This window comes from Saccopteryx leptura, chromosome 4, assembly GCF_036850995.1.
Source record: "Saccopteryx leptura isolate mSacLep1 chromosome 4, mSacLep1_pri_phased_curated, whole genome shotgun sequence".
Taxonomy (NCBI): Eukaryota; Metazoa; Chordata; class Mammalia; order Chiroptera; family Emballonuridae; genus Saccopteryx; species Saccopteryx leptura.
This window is the reverse complement of record NC_089506.1, coordinates 104,983,044-104,997,938: the sequence shown is the minus strand read 5'-3', so window position 1 is coordinate 104,997,938 and position 14,895 is coordinate 104,983,044. Positions and strand designations below refer to the sequence as shown.

Here is a 14,895-nt window from a genome sequence, read left to right as displayed (position 1 = left end):
TATTTGAAATGATAACTGAAAACTGCCTGACCAGGTGGTGGTGCAGTGGATACAGCGTTGGACTCGGACGTGGAGGACCTAGTTTGAAACCCTGAGGTCGCCAGCTTGAGCGCGGTCTCATCTGGTTTGAGCAAGGCTCACCAGTTTGAGCCCAAGGTCGCTGGCTCGAGCAAGGGGTCACTCAGTCTGCTGTAGCCCCCTGGTCAAGGCACATATGAGAGAGCAATCAATGAACAACTAAGGTGCCACAACAAAGAATTGATGCTTCTCATCTCTCTCCCTTCCTGTCTGTCTGTCCCTATCTGCCCCTCTCTCTGTCTCTGTCACAAAAATACAAACAAAAAAACAAAACTGAAAACTTCTCTAGCCTGGCAAAGAATATCAACATACAGGTCCATGAAGTGCAGAGTTACAAATAAGATAAACTCAAAGAGGCCCTCACTAAGACACATTGTAATTAAAATGAAAACAGTTAAAGACAAAGAAAGAATCTTAAAAGCAGCAAGAGAAAAGCCGTTAGTCACCTACAAAGGAGCCCCCTCTCATAAGACTGTCAACTGCTTTCTCAACAGAAACTTTGTAGGCCTGCCAGGATTGGCACAAAATATTCAGTGACTAAAAGCGAGAAACTACAACCAAGATTCCTCTACCCAGAAAGACTATAATTTAGAATCACAGAACAGATAAAGAGCTTCTTAGACTAAAAAAAGCCGAAGGAAATTCATTACCACCAAACCAATATTATTATAAGAAAGGTTAAAGGGAGAAGGAGAAGAGGAGGAACAGGGGTTGGAATAGGAGGAGTAGGAGAAATAAAAACTATGAATAAGAAAATATCACCAAGAAAGAAAATTCTCACTGACAAAGGCAAAGAATAAAAGCACTGGATCAATCAACTATAAACCTAGTACAAATGCTAAGAGGCAAAAGTAATGAGATCATGTGTAATGACAACAGTAAATTAAGGGATACACACACACACAAGAAATAAAAAATAATGACAAAAACAAAAATGTGGAGGGGGAGAGTAAAAATGGTAGTGATTTTAGAATGTTTGAACTTAAGCAACCACCAATTTAAAATATACTGCTGTAAACATAGCTTGGTATATATAAAGCACATGCTAAACACAAAACAAAAACCTATAAGAGATATATAAGAAAGAAAGAGAAAGGAATCCAAACACAGGTCATCAACATACAAGACAGCAAGAGAGTAAGAAAGGAACAGAGAAGAATTACAAACACAATTAGAAAACAATAAAATGGCAATCACTACATACCTATCAATAATTAGTAGCAAATGGATTAAGTGCACCAATCAAAACAGAAAGGCTAAAGAAGGTATGGAATATTACTCAGCTATAAAAAAGAATTAAATCTTACCATTTGTGACTATGTGGATGGACATAGAAGGTACAGTGGTACCTTGAGATACGAGCAGACCAACATACGAATTTTTTAGGATATGAGCTGCGACTCGGTCCGTATTTTTGTTTGAGATTCGAGCGAAATTACGAGATACAAGTCATGATTCGGGAAGCTGCCGCTAGTTGGCACGTCGGCAGCACAACACCAGCAACACATTTTCACGTGTTACCCACAGAATCAAGTCGAATCTCATGCACTGTACTTGTTCTTGCATCACTTTTGCATTTTTTACTAACTTTTTTGTGTGCTATCATGGGGCTGAAGAAAGTGAGTGTAAAGGACAGTGGTGAGAAGAAGAGAATGATGTCGATAGAAGTAAAGCAAGAAATAATAGAAAAACATGAGCGTGGTGTACGAGTGATTGAACTGGCAAGGCTGTACGACCGCAATACATCTACAATTTGTACCATCCTTAAACAAAAGGATGCCATCAAAAGTGCAAATCCAGTGAAAGGAACTACAATTCTGTCCCAATTAAGGACAAATATCCATGAAGAAATGGAGAAGCTTCTGCTGGTGTGGGTGAAAGAGAAAGAGCTGGCAGGAGATACAGTGACGGAGACTGTAATATGCGAAAAGGCACGTATTATTTACGGCGACTTGAAGAAGAAAGAACCATCAACCTCAAAAGAGGCAGCATAAGATACATTTAAGGCAAGTCATGGCTGGTTTGGAAATTTCAAGAAGAGATCTGGCATCCACCCGGTGGTGAGGCATGGTGAAGCTGTGAGTGCTGATGTTGAGGCAGCTGAGGAGTACATTGCACGTTTTGCTGCGGTTATCGCAAAGGAAGGCTACATCCCCCAACAAGTATTCAACTGTGATGAAACAGGATTTCCCAAATTCAACAATACATTAAAGGATCATAGACCAAGATAAAGTCAGATTCCAGGGATGCAAAAATGGTTCAACATCCTCAAATCAATCAACATAATACACCACATTAACAAAATACAGCTTAAAAACTCATCTCAAAAGATGCAGAAAAAAGCATTTGACAAAATTCAATATTCATTTATGATAAAAACTGTCAAGAAAGTGGGTATAGACAGACTATATACCTCAACATAATAAAAGCCATACATGACAAGCCCACAGCTAACATACACAACAGCAAAAAGCAGAAAGCTTTTCCTTCAAGATCAGAAACAAAACAAGGATGCCTACTCTTGCTACTTGTATTCAACATAGTATTGAAAGTCCTAGCCAAAGCATTTAGATAGGACAAAGAAAAAAAGGCATCCCAACTGGAGAGGAAGAAGTAAAGCAGTTACTATTTGTGGATGACATAGTTTTATATATATAAAACCATAAAATGCCACAGTAAAAAAACTTAGAATACATGAATTTAGTAAAGCCACAAGATACAAAATCAATATACAAAAATCTGTTGCATTTATACACTAACCATGAACTATCAGAGAAATTAAGAAAACAATTCAAGCCCTGGCTGGGTGCCTCTATGGATAGTGTCATCCCAGGGTGCTGAGGTTGTGAATTCGACCCCCAGTCAGGGCACATGTGAAAAGCAAAGAAGGAGTGCCCAACTAGATGGAACAACTGAGTGGGATGAGTTGATGCTTCTCTCTCTCTCTTTCCCTTCCCCCAACTTCCTTTCCTCTCTCTTTCTCTCTCAAATCAATAGGAAATTTATTTTATTTTATTTTATTTTATTTTACTTGAGAAAGAGAGACAGGAAGCGAGGGAGATGAAAAGCATCAATTCATAGTTGTGGCACCTCAGTTATTCATTGATGAAAGAATTTTTTAAAAACTCCAATTCAGAATTGCATCAAAAAGAATAATATATCTAGGAATAAATTTAGCCAAGGAGCTAAAAGACCTGAGCACTGAAAACTAGAAGACAATGATAAAAGAAACTGAAGAAGGCACAAATAAATGAAAGATATTCCATGCTGATGGATTGGAAGAATACTGTCAAAATGCCCATTCTATCCAAAGCAATCTACAGATTAAATGCAATCCCTATCAAAATTCAAATGGAATTTTTCCAGAAATAGAACAAATAATCCTAAAATTTGTATGGAGCCACAAAAGATCCCAAATAGCCAAAGCGATCTTGGGGGGTGAGGATGGGAAACAAAGCCAGAGGCATCACACTCCCTGATACCAAACTCTACTACAGAAATAAAGCCATGGCTGTATGTTCATTGAATTTATGACAAAAGCATTAATATACAACGGAGAAAAGACAGTCTCTTCAATAAATGGTTTTGGGAAAACTGAACAGCCACTAGCAAATGAATGAAACTATCTTACACCGTTTACAAAAATGAACTCAAAATGGATTAAAGACTTGACTGTAAGACTTGAAACTATAGAACTCCTAAAAAAAAATAGGCAGTAAGCTTCTTGATATTAATCTTAGAAATATTTTATTGCTCTAACTCTGAAGGGCAACAAAAACAAAAATAAACCAATAGGCTCTATCAAACTAAGAAGCTTTTGCACAGTGAAGGAAACCATCAATAAAATGAAAAGGCAACTTACTAAATGGGAGAAGATATTTGCAATTCATATGATAAGGGCTTAATATCCAAAATATATTAAAAAAAGACAATTCTATAACAAAAAGCAAATAATGTGATTAAAAACGGGCAGAGAGCCTAAATAAATATTTTTCCAAAGATATCCAGATAGATGCTCAATAATCCTCAGGGAAATGCAAGTCGAGATCACAATCAGGTTATCACCTCACACCTGTTAGGATGGCTACTATCAAAAAGATAAGAAATAACAAGTGTTGGCAATGATGTGGAGAATCTCTGCACACTGTTGGTGGAAACATAAACAGCACAGAGATTCCTCAAAAAATTAAAAACACAGATTTGAAAAGAATACCCCTATTTTCAATGCAGCTTTATTTACAACAGCCAAGATATGAGAACAACCAACGTGTCCACGGTTAGATGAATGGGTAAAGAAGATGTGGTTGATGTGTGGCATACACATGCATGCGTGCACACCACACACACACACACACACACACACACACACACACACACACTGGAATCCTACTCTATCATAAAAAAGGATGAAATTTTAACATTCTCAGTAACATGGATGGACCCTGAGGATATTATGCAAAGTGAAGTAAGTCAGACAGAAAGACAAATATTCTATGATTTCACTAAGATGTGGAATATATATATATTCCCCCTGAAACCACTCTCATTGATACAGAGAACAGGCTATTGGTAGTTGCTAGAGGGGAGGAAGGTTAGGGTGTGGGTGAAATGGGTGAAGGGGATCAAGAGGTACAAACTTCCAGTTATAAAATAAGTCATGGGGGTGTGATGTATAGCAGTGTTTTTCAACAGCCCATCCACAGAGCAGTCCACCAGAAATTTCCTTCTGGTTCACAAAAGAGTTGACCACTCGAATGACAGACCCAATGATATTAGTCAGATTCACTTATACTCAGCGTGATTTCTGCCTTAGTGGCCCCTAAGTATAAAAAGGTTGAAACCACTGATGGACAGCATGGTAACTGTAGTCAATAATATTGTACTGCAAATTCAAAAGTTTCTAAGAAAGTAAATTGTAAAAGTTCACATCACAAGAAAAAAAATGTGCAACTCTATCTGGCGACAGATAGTAAAGGGACTTAGAATGGTGATCACTTTGCAATATATACAAATGTGAAATCACTATGTTAAACACCTGAAATTAATATGCTGTATGTCAATTATATATACTTTAATAACAAAAAGTAAAACAGAATATTACAATCCATAAGTTTCTCAGCAAATCAAATATAAAAAGTACAATAGTAACATATTTACATATTAAATTTCTAGTCTCAAGCGACAAAGTATTTATGGAACTTGCTCCAAATCAGATTTCAAATTATTTCACAAACTTCTTTTAACAATAGGCTTGCCCATATTGCTTTTGAATACACGGCCCCTGTGCTCAAAGAGGATGTGCTGCTGGTGAGGAGCAGGACCCCAGCGCCTGACGCTGTGTGGCCCGGGGACGGATGACTGAGTCGCTCAGGGCCGCAGCGTCCTCAGCTCCTACCTTACGGGGCTGTCACGAGAGTAAATAAATCAACATTTACAAAGCACTTGGAAGTATTCCTGGCAAAAAGGAACTGGCTATTAGCTAAATTAGTAAAATAATTTAAAAGTTTGGAACAGTTTGGTAAAATTGGAGATGTACCCACAGGGAAAAAAAAGTCTAACTTACATATAGAATCTTAAAATACCATTTCAGAATGTAACAGATCTTACTAAAATCATGTTTAAAAGTAATGCTCTCATTTCACTAATCCTGTTATTCAGAATATTGTGATTGAAAACTAAAAAATATATATGTATTTCACTAAAATTTTAAATGTCAGTCAGATTCTATAGATATGCCCTAAAGAGTAAGAAATGTCTGCTTGGCTCTTCAACTTTAGACAATTATTCTCTGTTTTATTCCATTTCATAACTTTAAACAGGTCAAAACTGTTTTTAAGAAGGATTTTCCCCCTCAAATTTATATGACAAATTTTAAACTTTTTTTACATACAAAAAAGAGAAAACTTAGTATGACCTGAATCAAGTCAATTAAAAACCACCTTACTTAAAAAAAAATAAATTGTATAATTATTTTAACTGAACTGAAACCTTTCATCAAAAGGAAGTTCAAGTCTTTTCCTAGATAAAATAAATACAATTCTGGAGATACAAGATGGCAAAAGAGTAAGTGAAGCTACACTCACCTTCTCCCAGGACCAAACTGAAATTACAACTAAATTATAGGACAATCATCCTGAATAACTAACTCAAGACTAGCAGAAGAGAAATTTTATAACCAAGGATTTACAAAAGAAGCCACATTGAGATTGGTAGGAAGGGCAAAGATGCGAGAAGGAACTGGCCCTGTTCCCCTGGGCAGTGGCTGAGGCTCAGGAGAGGTATCTCAGCTGTAGGTCATTCCCCTTGAGAAGAGTGGGTCTCAACCCCACGCCAGGCCTCCCAGCCCAGAGCACCAGAGCTGGAAAGGGGCACCCACATAATAACTGGCTGTGGAAAAGCAGTGGGGTTTCTGTCCACCTGGGAGGGACAGGAGTATGCTAGAGACACAGATACTCTCTTAAAGGGTCAACACACAAAATCTCATTTGCAGCCACTCGGCCTGGGCTGCAGGGGAGGGAGGGCAAAGTGGACTATAATTACATGAGAGTCTGGGTGTTGTGGCTCTGGGAAGACCTACAGGGACAGCCACCAGGACCCCTGTGCTGAGTCATTCTCCAGTACAGCAGGTGCCATCTTTCCTGGGTGGAGCAGTCCCCTCTACGTGGCATCAGCCTGGGGGAAAGCAACTGCACACCCTCTGGACTCCCTCTCCCCAACCCTGCTGAGGAATCAGCTGTCTTGGCCAGAATATAGAGATTTGGGCAGACTTAAGGAGCATTAGTGACTGAGTTGTGCGGCTTTGAAGGGGGGTCATTCACCCCATTTTCCCGTGAACCTGAATGGGAACTTCCCCCTCATAGGAGATCCACTAAGTCTACCCTCTGGGCTTCCAGCAGACCCACCCTCTGGACTTCAGCTATGGAGGCCCCACCCACCTGAATCACAGTGGCTTCAACATGTGGAGGTCAAGGAAAAATCCAGGACAGACTAAGTAATGTGGCTCTGGGTAAGTCACACACTGCATCTTCCTCAAAGCCTGACTGGCACCTCCTTCTCACAGGAGATCCATTAAGACCCATCCTCCCAACTTCTGACAGCCCCACCCTGGTGAACTCTATCTCCTCCTGGCCAAATCTGAGACAGACTAAGCTGTGTGGCACTAGAAGAGGGCCATTTTCCCTCCATGCCTGAAACAGAGCCCTCCCTTCACATGGCCAAGTGAAAAAGAGAACATAACCCAACAGTGAAAGCAGTCAGAAGAGGAAAAGTCACAGAATTATAGATCTATCTCAAGAAATGAGGAAAACTAAAAAAAATTTAACTTTACACTTAAAGAAACTTGAAAAAAACAAACAGCAAAGCCCAAAGCAAGTAGAAGGAAGTAGATAATAAATATCAAAACAGAAATAAACAAAATAGAGTCTAGCCTGACCAGGCGGTGGTGCAGTAGATAGAGCATCAGACTGGGATGCAGAGGACCCAGGTTCGAAACCCTGAGGTCGCTGGCTTAAGTACAGGCTCATCCAGCTTGAGTATGGGCTCACCAGCTTGAGCATGGGGTTGAACGTGAGATCCTAGACATGACTGCATGGTTGCTAGCTTGAGCCTGGTTGAGCCCAAGGTCGCTGACTTGAGCAAGGGGTCACTTGTTCTGCTGTAGGCCCCTCCCCACATCAAGGCACATATGAGAAAACAATCAATGAAATAAGGTGCTGCAACGAAGAATTGATGCTTCTCATCTCTCTCTCTCTCTTCCTGTCTGTCCCTCTCTCAGTCTCTCTCTCTCACACACACACAGTCTAAAATAATAATACAAGAGAACACTGAAACCAACAGCTGGTTCTTTGAAAAGATAAACAAGATTGACAAACCCTTAAGCACACTCATCAAGAAAAAAAGAGAGAGGACCCAAATAAATAAAATCAGAAAAGAAGAGAGGTAACAACTGACACCAAAGAGATACAAAGGATTGTAAGAAAATATTACAGACAACCATTTGCCAGCAAGTTGGACAACCTGGGCAACATGGGTAAGTCCCTTGAAACACAATCGTCCAAATCTTAATCAGGAAGAATCAGAGAATCTGAATAGACAGATTAAAACTAGTAAAATTGAAGCAGTAATCAAAAATCTCCCATCAGCCTGACCTGTGGTGGCCCAGTGGATAAAGTGTCAACCTGGAACACTGAGGTTGCTGGTTCAAAACCCTGGGCTTGCCTGGTCAAGGCACATATCAACTACTGTGAATTGATAATTCCCTCTTCTTCCCCTCTTTCTTTCTCCCTCTCTCTCCTCTTTCTCTAAAAATCAATCAATAAATTCTAAAAAATAATAATAATTTAAAAATCTCCCAACAAACAAAAGTCCTGGACCTTATAGCTTCACAGGTGAATTTTACCAAACACTCAAAGAACTAACACCTTCTCAAACTATGCCAAAAAATTCAAGAGGGAAGACTCCCAAGCTCATTTTATGAAGCCAGTATTATCCTAATTCCAAAACCAGATAGACACTACAAAGAAAGAAAATTATAGGCCAATGTTCTTGATGAACACAGATGCAAAAATCCTCAAAAATATATTAGCAAACCGTATCTCGAATACATAAAAAAATCATACACCATCATCAAGTGGGATTTATTCTGGGGATGGACGGTAGGGACTACATCTGCAAATCAGTAAACATGACACACCACATAAACAGGATAAAAACCACATCATCATGTCAATAGATGCATAAAAAACATTTGATAAAACCACCAGCACCCACTTATGATAAAAACTCTCAGCAAAATGGAACTAGAGGGAACATACCTCAACAAAATAAAAGCCTTGTATGACACAAACCAATAGCCAGTGTCATACTCAATGGGGAAAAACTGTGTTTCTCTTAAGACAATGAACATAACAGAGATATCCACTTTTACCATTCTCATTCAACATAGTATGGAAAGTCTCAGCCACAGCAATCAGACAACAAGAAGAAATAAAAGGATCCAAATTGGAAAGGAAGAAGTAAAATGATCATTATTTGCAGGTGACATGATACTGTAAATAGAAAACTGTAAAGATTGTACTGAAAAACTACTAGAACTGATAAATGAACTCAGTAAAGTATCAGGATACAAAATAAATATCCCAAAATCAGTTGCATTTTTATACACAAATAATGAACTATCAGAAAGGGAAACTAAAACAATCCCATTTAGAATTGCTTCAAAAAGAATAAAATACCGAGGAATAAATTTAACCAAGGATGTAAAAGACCTGTACTCAAAAAATTATAAAACACTGAAGAAAGAAATGGAAGAAGATTCAAATAAGTGGAGGCGTATACCATATTCATAAAAAGTAAGAATTAACATCATTAAAATGTCCATACTATCCAAAGTAACCTATAGATTCAACACAATTTCTATCAAGATACAAAAGACATATTTCACAGAACTAGAATATTCCAAAAATTTATATGAAACCACAAAATACCCAATATAGCAACCGTGATCTTGAGAAAGAAGAACCAAGTTAGAGAAATCACGCTAGCTGCTATCAAACTATACTACAAGATCATGGCAATCAAAACAGGATGATACGGAACAGAATAGACTTAAAAATAAACCCACACCATTATTGTCAATTAATATTTGACAAATGCAGCAAAAACATACAATGGGGTAAAAACAGTCTATTTCATAAATAGTGTTGGGAAAACTATGAAACTAGACCACCTTCTTACACTATAATCAAGAATAAACTCAAAATGGATTAAAGACTTAAATGTTAGAGTTTAAACCATAAAAGCCCTAGAAGAATACAAAGGCTATAAAATCTCGGACATTTCTTGTAGCAATATTTTTTCTGATATATTTCCTTGGGGAAGGGAAACAAAATAAAAAATAAACAACTGGGACTACATCAGACTAAAAAGTTTTTGCACAGCAAAGGAAACCATCAACAAAATGAGAAGATAACTCACTGAATGAGCGAACATATTTGCCAATACATCTGATAAGGGGTAATCTTCCAAATTTATAAAGAACTTATATAACTCAACACCAAAAATAATACAATCCAATTAAAAAACGGGAAAGTATCTGAATAGACACTTTTCCAAACAGGACATACATATGGTGAACAGACATATGAAAAGATGCTCAACATCACTAATCATCAGAGAAATGCAAATTAAAACCACAATGAGATTATCACCTCACACCTGTCATAATGGCTATCATCAATAAATCAACAAGTGTTGGTGAAAATGTGGAGAAAAGGGAACCCTCCTGCACTGCTGGTGGGAATGCAGACTGGTGCAGCCTCTGTGGAAAACAGTATGGGGTTACTGCCTTACAACCCAGCAATTACATTTCTTGGAATTTATTCAAAGAAACCCAAAACACTAATTCAAAAAAATATTTGCACCCCTATGTTCACTGCAGTGTTATTCCTAATAGCCAAGATTTGGAAGCAGCCCAAGTGACCATCAGTAAATAAATGGATAAAAAAAGCTGTGGTACATTTACACAACGGAATACTACTCAGCCATAAAAAAGAAAATCTTACCCTTTACAATAGCATAGATGGATCTGGAAAGCATTATGCTAAGTGAAATAAGCCAGTCAGAGAATGACAAGTACCATAGGATTTCATTCATATGGGGAAATCTAATTAACAAAATAAATTAATAAGCAAAATAAAGAGGGACTCAGAGACAAAGAGCAGGCTGACAGCACTCGAGTGAATGGGGGTTGGCAGGCTGGGCGGGGTGGGGGGTGGGGGGGTGGAGGGATTGAGCAAAAAAGAAAAAAAAAGGAAAAACCTCATGGACAGGAACAACAGTGTGATGACTCCCACCAGGAGGGGGAGAGGGAGGAGGGTCTGGCGGGATAATGATGGAAAAGACTTGACTTGAGGTGCTGAACACACAGTACACTGTACAGATGATGTGTTGTACAATCGTGCACCTGCAATCTGGATAATTTTGTTAGTATCACCACAATAAATTCAATAAAAAGGAAAAACAAATATAATTCCATTGCACCTGAAATATGCCCTACTAGGTCAAAATTTTCTTTAATCTTTTTTCGGATTTTATTTATTCATTTTAGAGAGGAGAGAGAGAGAGAAGGGGGGAGGAGCAGGAAGCATCAACTCCCATATCTGCTTTGACCAGGCAAGCCCAGGGTTTTGAACGAGCGACCTTAGCATTCTAGGTCGACCCTTTATCCACTGCGTCACCACAGGTTAAAATTAACATAGAAGAATTGCTGAAGACATAAAGCAAAATTTCAAAGTCAAAGGCAATACAAACAAATTTCTTCAAGGATTAAAGATTGATGACTGATTTGATGCATAGTTTATCATTTTTAGAAGCTATTTATAGGCAAGATAGTGGTGACAATGGTGGGAAGAGACATTCATTCAGAAGAAAAGATGAACGGGCCTGTAGCTGTCAAGTAAGGCTCCTTCCTGTTTGTAGAAAAGGGCATATGTGAACTGGTTCCTAATCTAATGGCTACCCATTATGTAGGGCACTCATGCCACTATGACAACAAATACTTTCTACCAGGAAAGAAGGGATGTAGGAAGATTACAACTAGAACCCAAACCAACCCAGATTATTTTCTTCCTATGACATGTAGAGGTGTTATGAAGCCAGGTTCCCAACTGGGAACCCGCAAAACAAGTTGTCTTGGAAGGAATTTGCATAAAATTAGCTTAAAAAATCTCCTTGTATTAATCTAACCATTCCTTATTCCAGTCCCCCAAATGTGGCTTTACAACTCTTTTATTAAATACTTATAAACTCCTTCTTCAGGTCGAGTGTGTACAACTGCACGGGCATCTTTGGCGCAGAAATAGTGGTAACTCTTGGGACAGCTTTTTTCATCACATCCCACGGTTGCTCCTTTTTTATCACAAAACTTGCATTTCTATAGAAAGAGTAGATTTTCTGAGTAAGCACTTATTTTGCAGTTTCTTAAAATTTAAACATGTCATTAAATGTTATTTATTTGTTATTATTTTTAAAGGTTTTATTTATTGATTTCAGAGAGAGGAGAGAGAGAGGGAGAGCAGGGGTGGGGAACGGGAAGCCCAGGGTTTTGAACCGGTGAACCTCAGTGTTTCAGGGTGACACTTTATCCACTGCACCACCACAGGTCAGGCACATTAAATGTTATTTTTAAGTAAGCAGCCCTAATGTTCTCAGGTACAATGTTACTTACATTGGCCGTAATGACCTGATTATAAACAAACACCCAAAACACTAACTCTTTCTCTCTTTTAAAAAGCAGGGTTGGCAAAACTGTCCAGCTCCAGGCATGGGGTCCTGTTACGGACATGAAGTCTACGGCTAGGGAGCTCCTGGCTGTTCCACTAGGAGCTGCATGCTCTCCAGCCAGCCATTTTCTCCGTCTCAGACCCAGATTCCTCTCTGCAGACAACAGAGAGGTACGTTATCTGTTTACAAGCAGCCAGAGAGGAATGGCTGTTTTAGAGCTGCGACTGAGGGTAACATGAAATAAAGTAAGTGAAAACTCTCTGGAATCTATGTAGGAGGGCCTCCAATTTTAAATTAAAACAACAACAACAAAAATCCTGAGTAATAAGCATTTACTTAGTTCAATTTACTTGTTCTCTTGCTTCATATATTAGTCTATTGATCTGGTATTTTACACATAGTGGCGATGTAGAAATGGCTGGGAGGAGGATATGTGGCCACACCAGTGGTCGGCAAACTCATTAGTCAACGGAGCCAATTATCAACAGTACAATGACTGAAATTTCTTTTGAGAGCCAAATTTTTTAAACTTAAACTATATAGGTAGGTATATTCCCTAACGAGGTAGTACCTGTACGTGGTATGTCCTGGAAGAGCCACACTCAAGGGGCCAAAGAGCCGCATGTGGCTCACGAGCCGCAGTTTGCCGACCAGGGGAGGGGAATCTGAGCCAGGACCAAGACCATTTACATCCCACTCTGGCTGCATGAAGTGCAAGCAAACTGAAATCATCTGGCAAAAAAGGTCAGCATAAGCAGCCATATAAATAAAGAAAATTCAAATATGCCTGAGAAATTAAATTATGCTAGAGATAGAATTTCAAATCAGGGCACAGAAAAATGATCATTTACTTTTGGGGGCCATCTGATTAAATGTGCTGGAAAAAAGGTATACAATATATACAATATATTCCCAAATAAATTCCACATAAAGTAAAGCTAAACTGCATTTTAAAAAAAACCTTTGAAAGAAAACAAAAAACACAGAAAATATAGGAGAAAGAAAAAAGTATGATATTGCAGTAAGGAAGACACTAGCAGGGCAGGAAACCCAAAAGCCACAAAGAAAAACAGACCGATCTGACGGTACAAAAATTTTTAACTTCTATTTTTATGACGAGAGATACCATAAATGAAAAGATTGGAAGAAAGTGCTGCATATTTGACAGAAGGTTAAGACTGCTAATCTACAGAAAAGTAGGAAGTAGCAAATCAGAGAAGAAATACAATGGCTAATAAACATTCATTTGTTTAAAGATTACAGGGGTCCTCGGGTTATGACAGTTTCGTTCCTACGAGTGAAGTAACCCAAATTTTGTTGTAAGTCGAAATACTCCCTAGCCTAACACAAACAGAACAGCTACGCTTCTAACAGTCCATAATGGCGTAGGTAAGCGTCCCAGGGGTCGCCAACTCCCTCACTCATGTGCCGCCTTACCGTGCATTCTTCTGCCGCATGCAGCCAAACTAGTTCACCCACTAAGTCCGTAAGTATGACGCTAACAGCGTAAGCCGAAACACTCAAGTCTCAATTTTTTTAGGTTTTTATGGAAGTGAGTGTAGTAAACTCGAAATGTCCTATGTCAGGACTGTCATAACCCGAGGACCCCTGTACCGAGCAGCTGTGAAGTGGCAGGCTGCTCTAGGATGGAGAAACAATAGTGGAGAAGCTACCTGCTCCCAAGAAGTTAACATTTCAGTAGACGCAAACAATGACTTCAAAAAACCTGAAAACACAGTGATACATGCTTCGTAGAGAATTAACATAAGGTGAAGTGACTGTCACTGGGTCTCTACTTCAGACTTGGTGATCAGTAAGGGCCTCTCTGAGGAGGTGACACAGAAGGGGAAGGGTCTGGGCAAAGAAAAAGACTTACAAACAGGACAACAGTGTGGGGGCTGAGGAGGGAAGAGGAGTACTGGGTGGGGAAGGGTGGCAGGGGTAGATTGTGGTGGAGGGGGACTCGGGGTGGACACACAATAGAGTGTACAGAAGATGTTTTGAAAGTTGTGTACCTGAAACTTGTATAATTTTATTAATATCACCCCAACAAATTTAATGAAAATGCTAAAAAAAAATTTTAACCTTAGATGTGAATAATAAGAGCTCCTAGCATGCAAAAATACAAAAACGAAAACAAACAAACAAAAAACAGGGGGAAGGAAATTCTAAGCGAAAGGCCTTCTGTTCTGGCAGTAAGAAAAGCTTCCTGATTGGCCAGCTTCCTGGAGCGGGTGGTGCTAGTGTAGCAGCAGAGAGTAGGGCAAGAGGCGAGTCTGGGATAAGATCCAGGTGTCACTAGGGCTGTGTCATGTAAGACCTATAAGCCAGAGTAAGGAGTTGGGGTTTTATTCTTGTGCAAGGGGAGCATAAACAGCAATATTTTTAATATTCTGCTATTCTGGCTGCTGTGTGAAGAAAGAGCTGGGGTAAGAATGGGAAGGAGAGAAAGCAAGAAAGTAACAGTAGTGCTCAGTGACCATCTGAAAGAGAAAGAGCAGCAACTTCACTCCAGTGGATCAGTGATAGAGAAGT

General features: G+C 39.0%; 1 protein-coding gene across 1 annotated transcript in view; it reads right to left on the bottom strand.

The window, feature by feature from the left end:
* Window positions 1-14,895, bottom strand: part of SETDB2 (SET domain bifurcated histone lysine methyltransferase 2) — a 110,349-nt gene that overhangs the window by 12,781 nt on the left and 82,673 nt on the right. Inside the window, exon 14 of the mRNA XM_066380903.1 lies at window positions 11,877-12,010. Coding sequence (XP_066237000.1) covers window positions 11,877-12,010 — 134 coding nt within the window. The remainder of the gene's footprint in view (window positions 1-11,876; window positions 12,011-14,895) is intronic.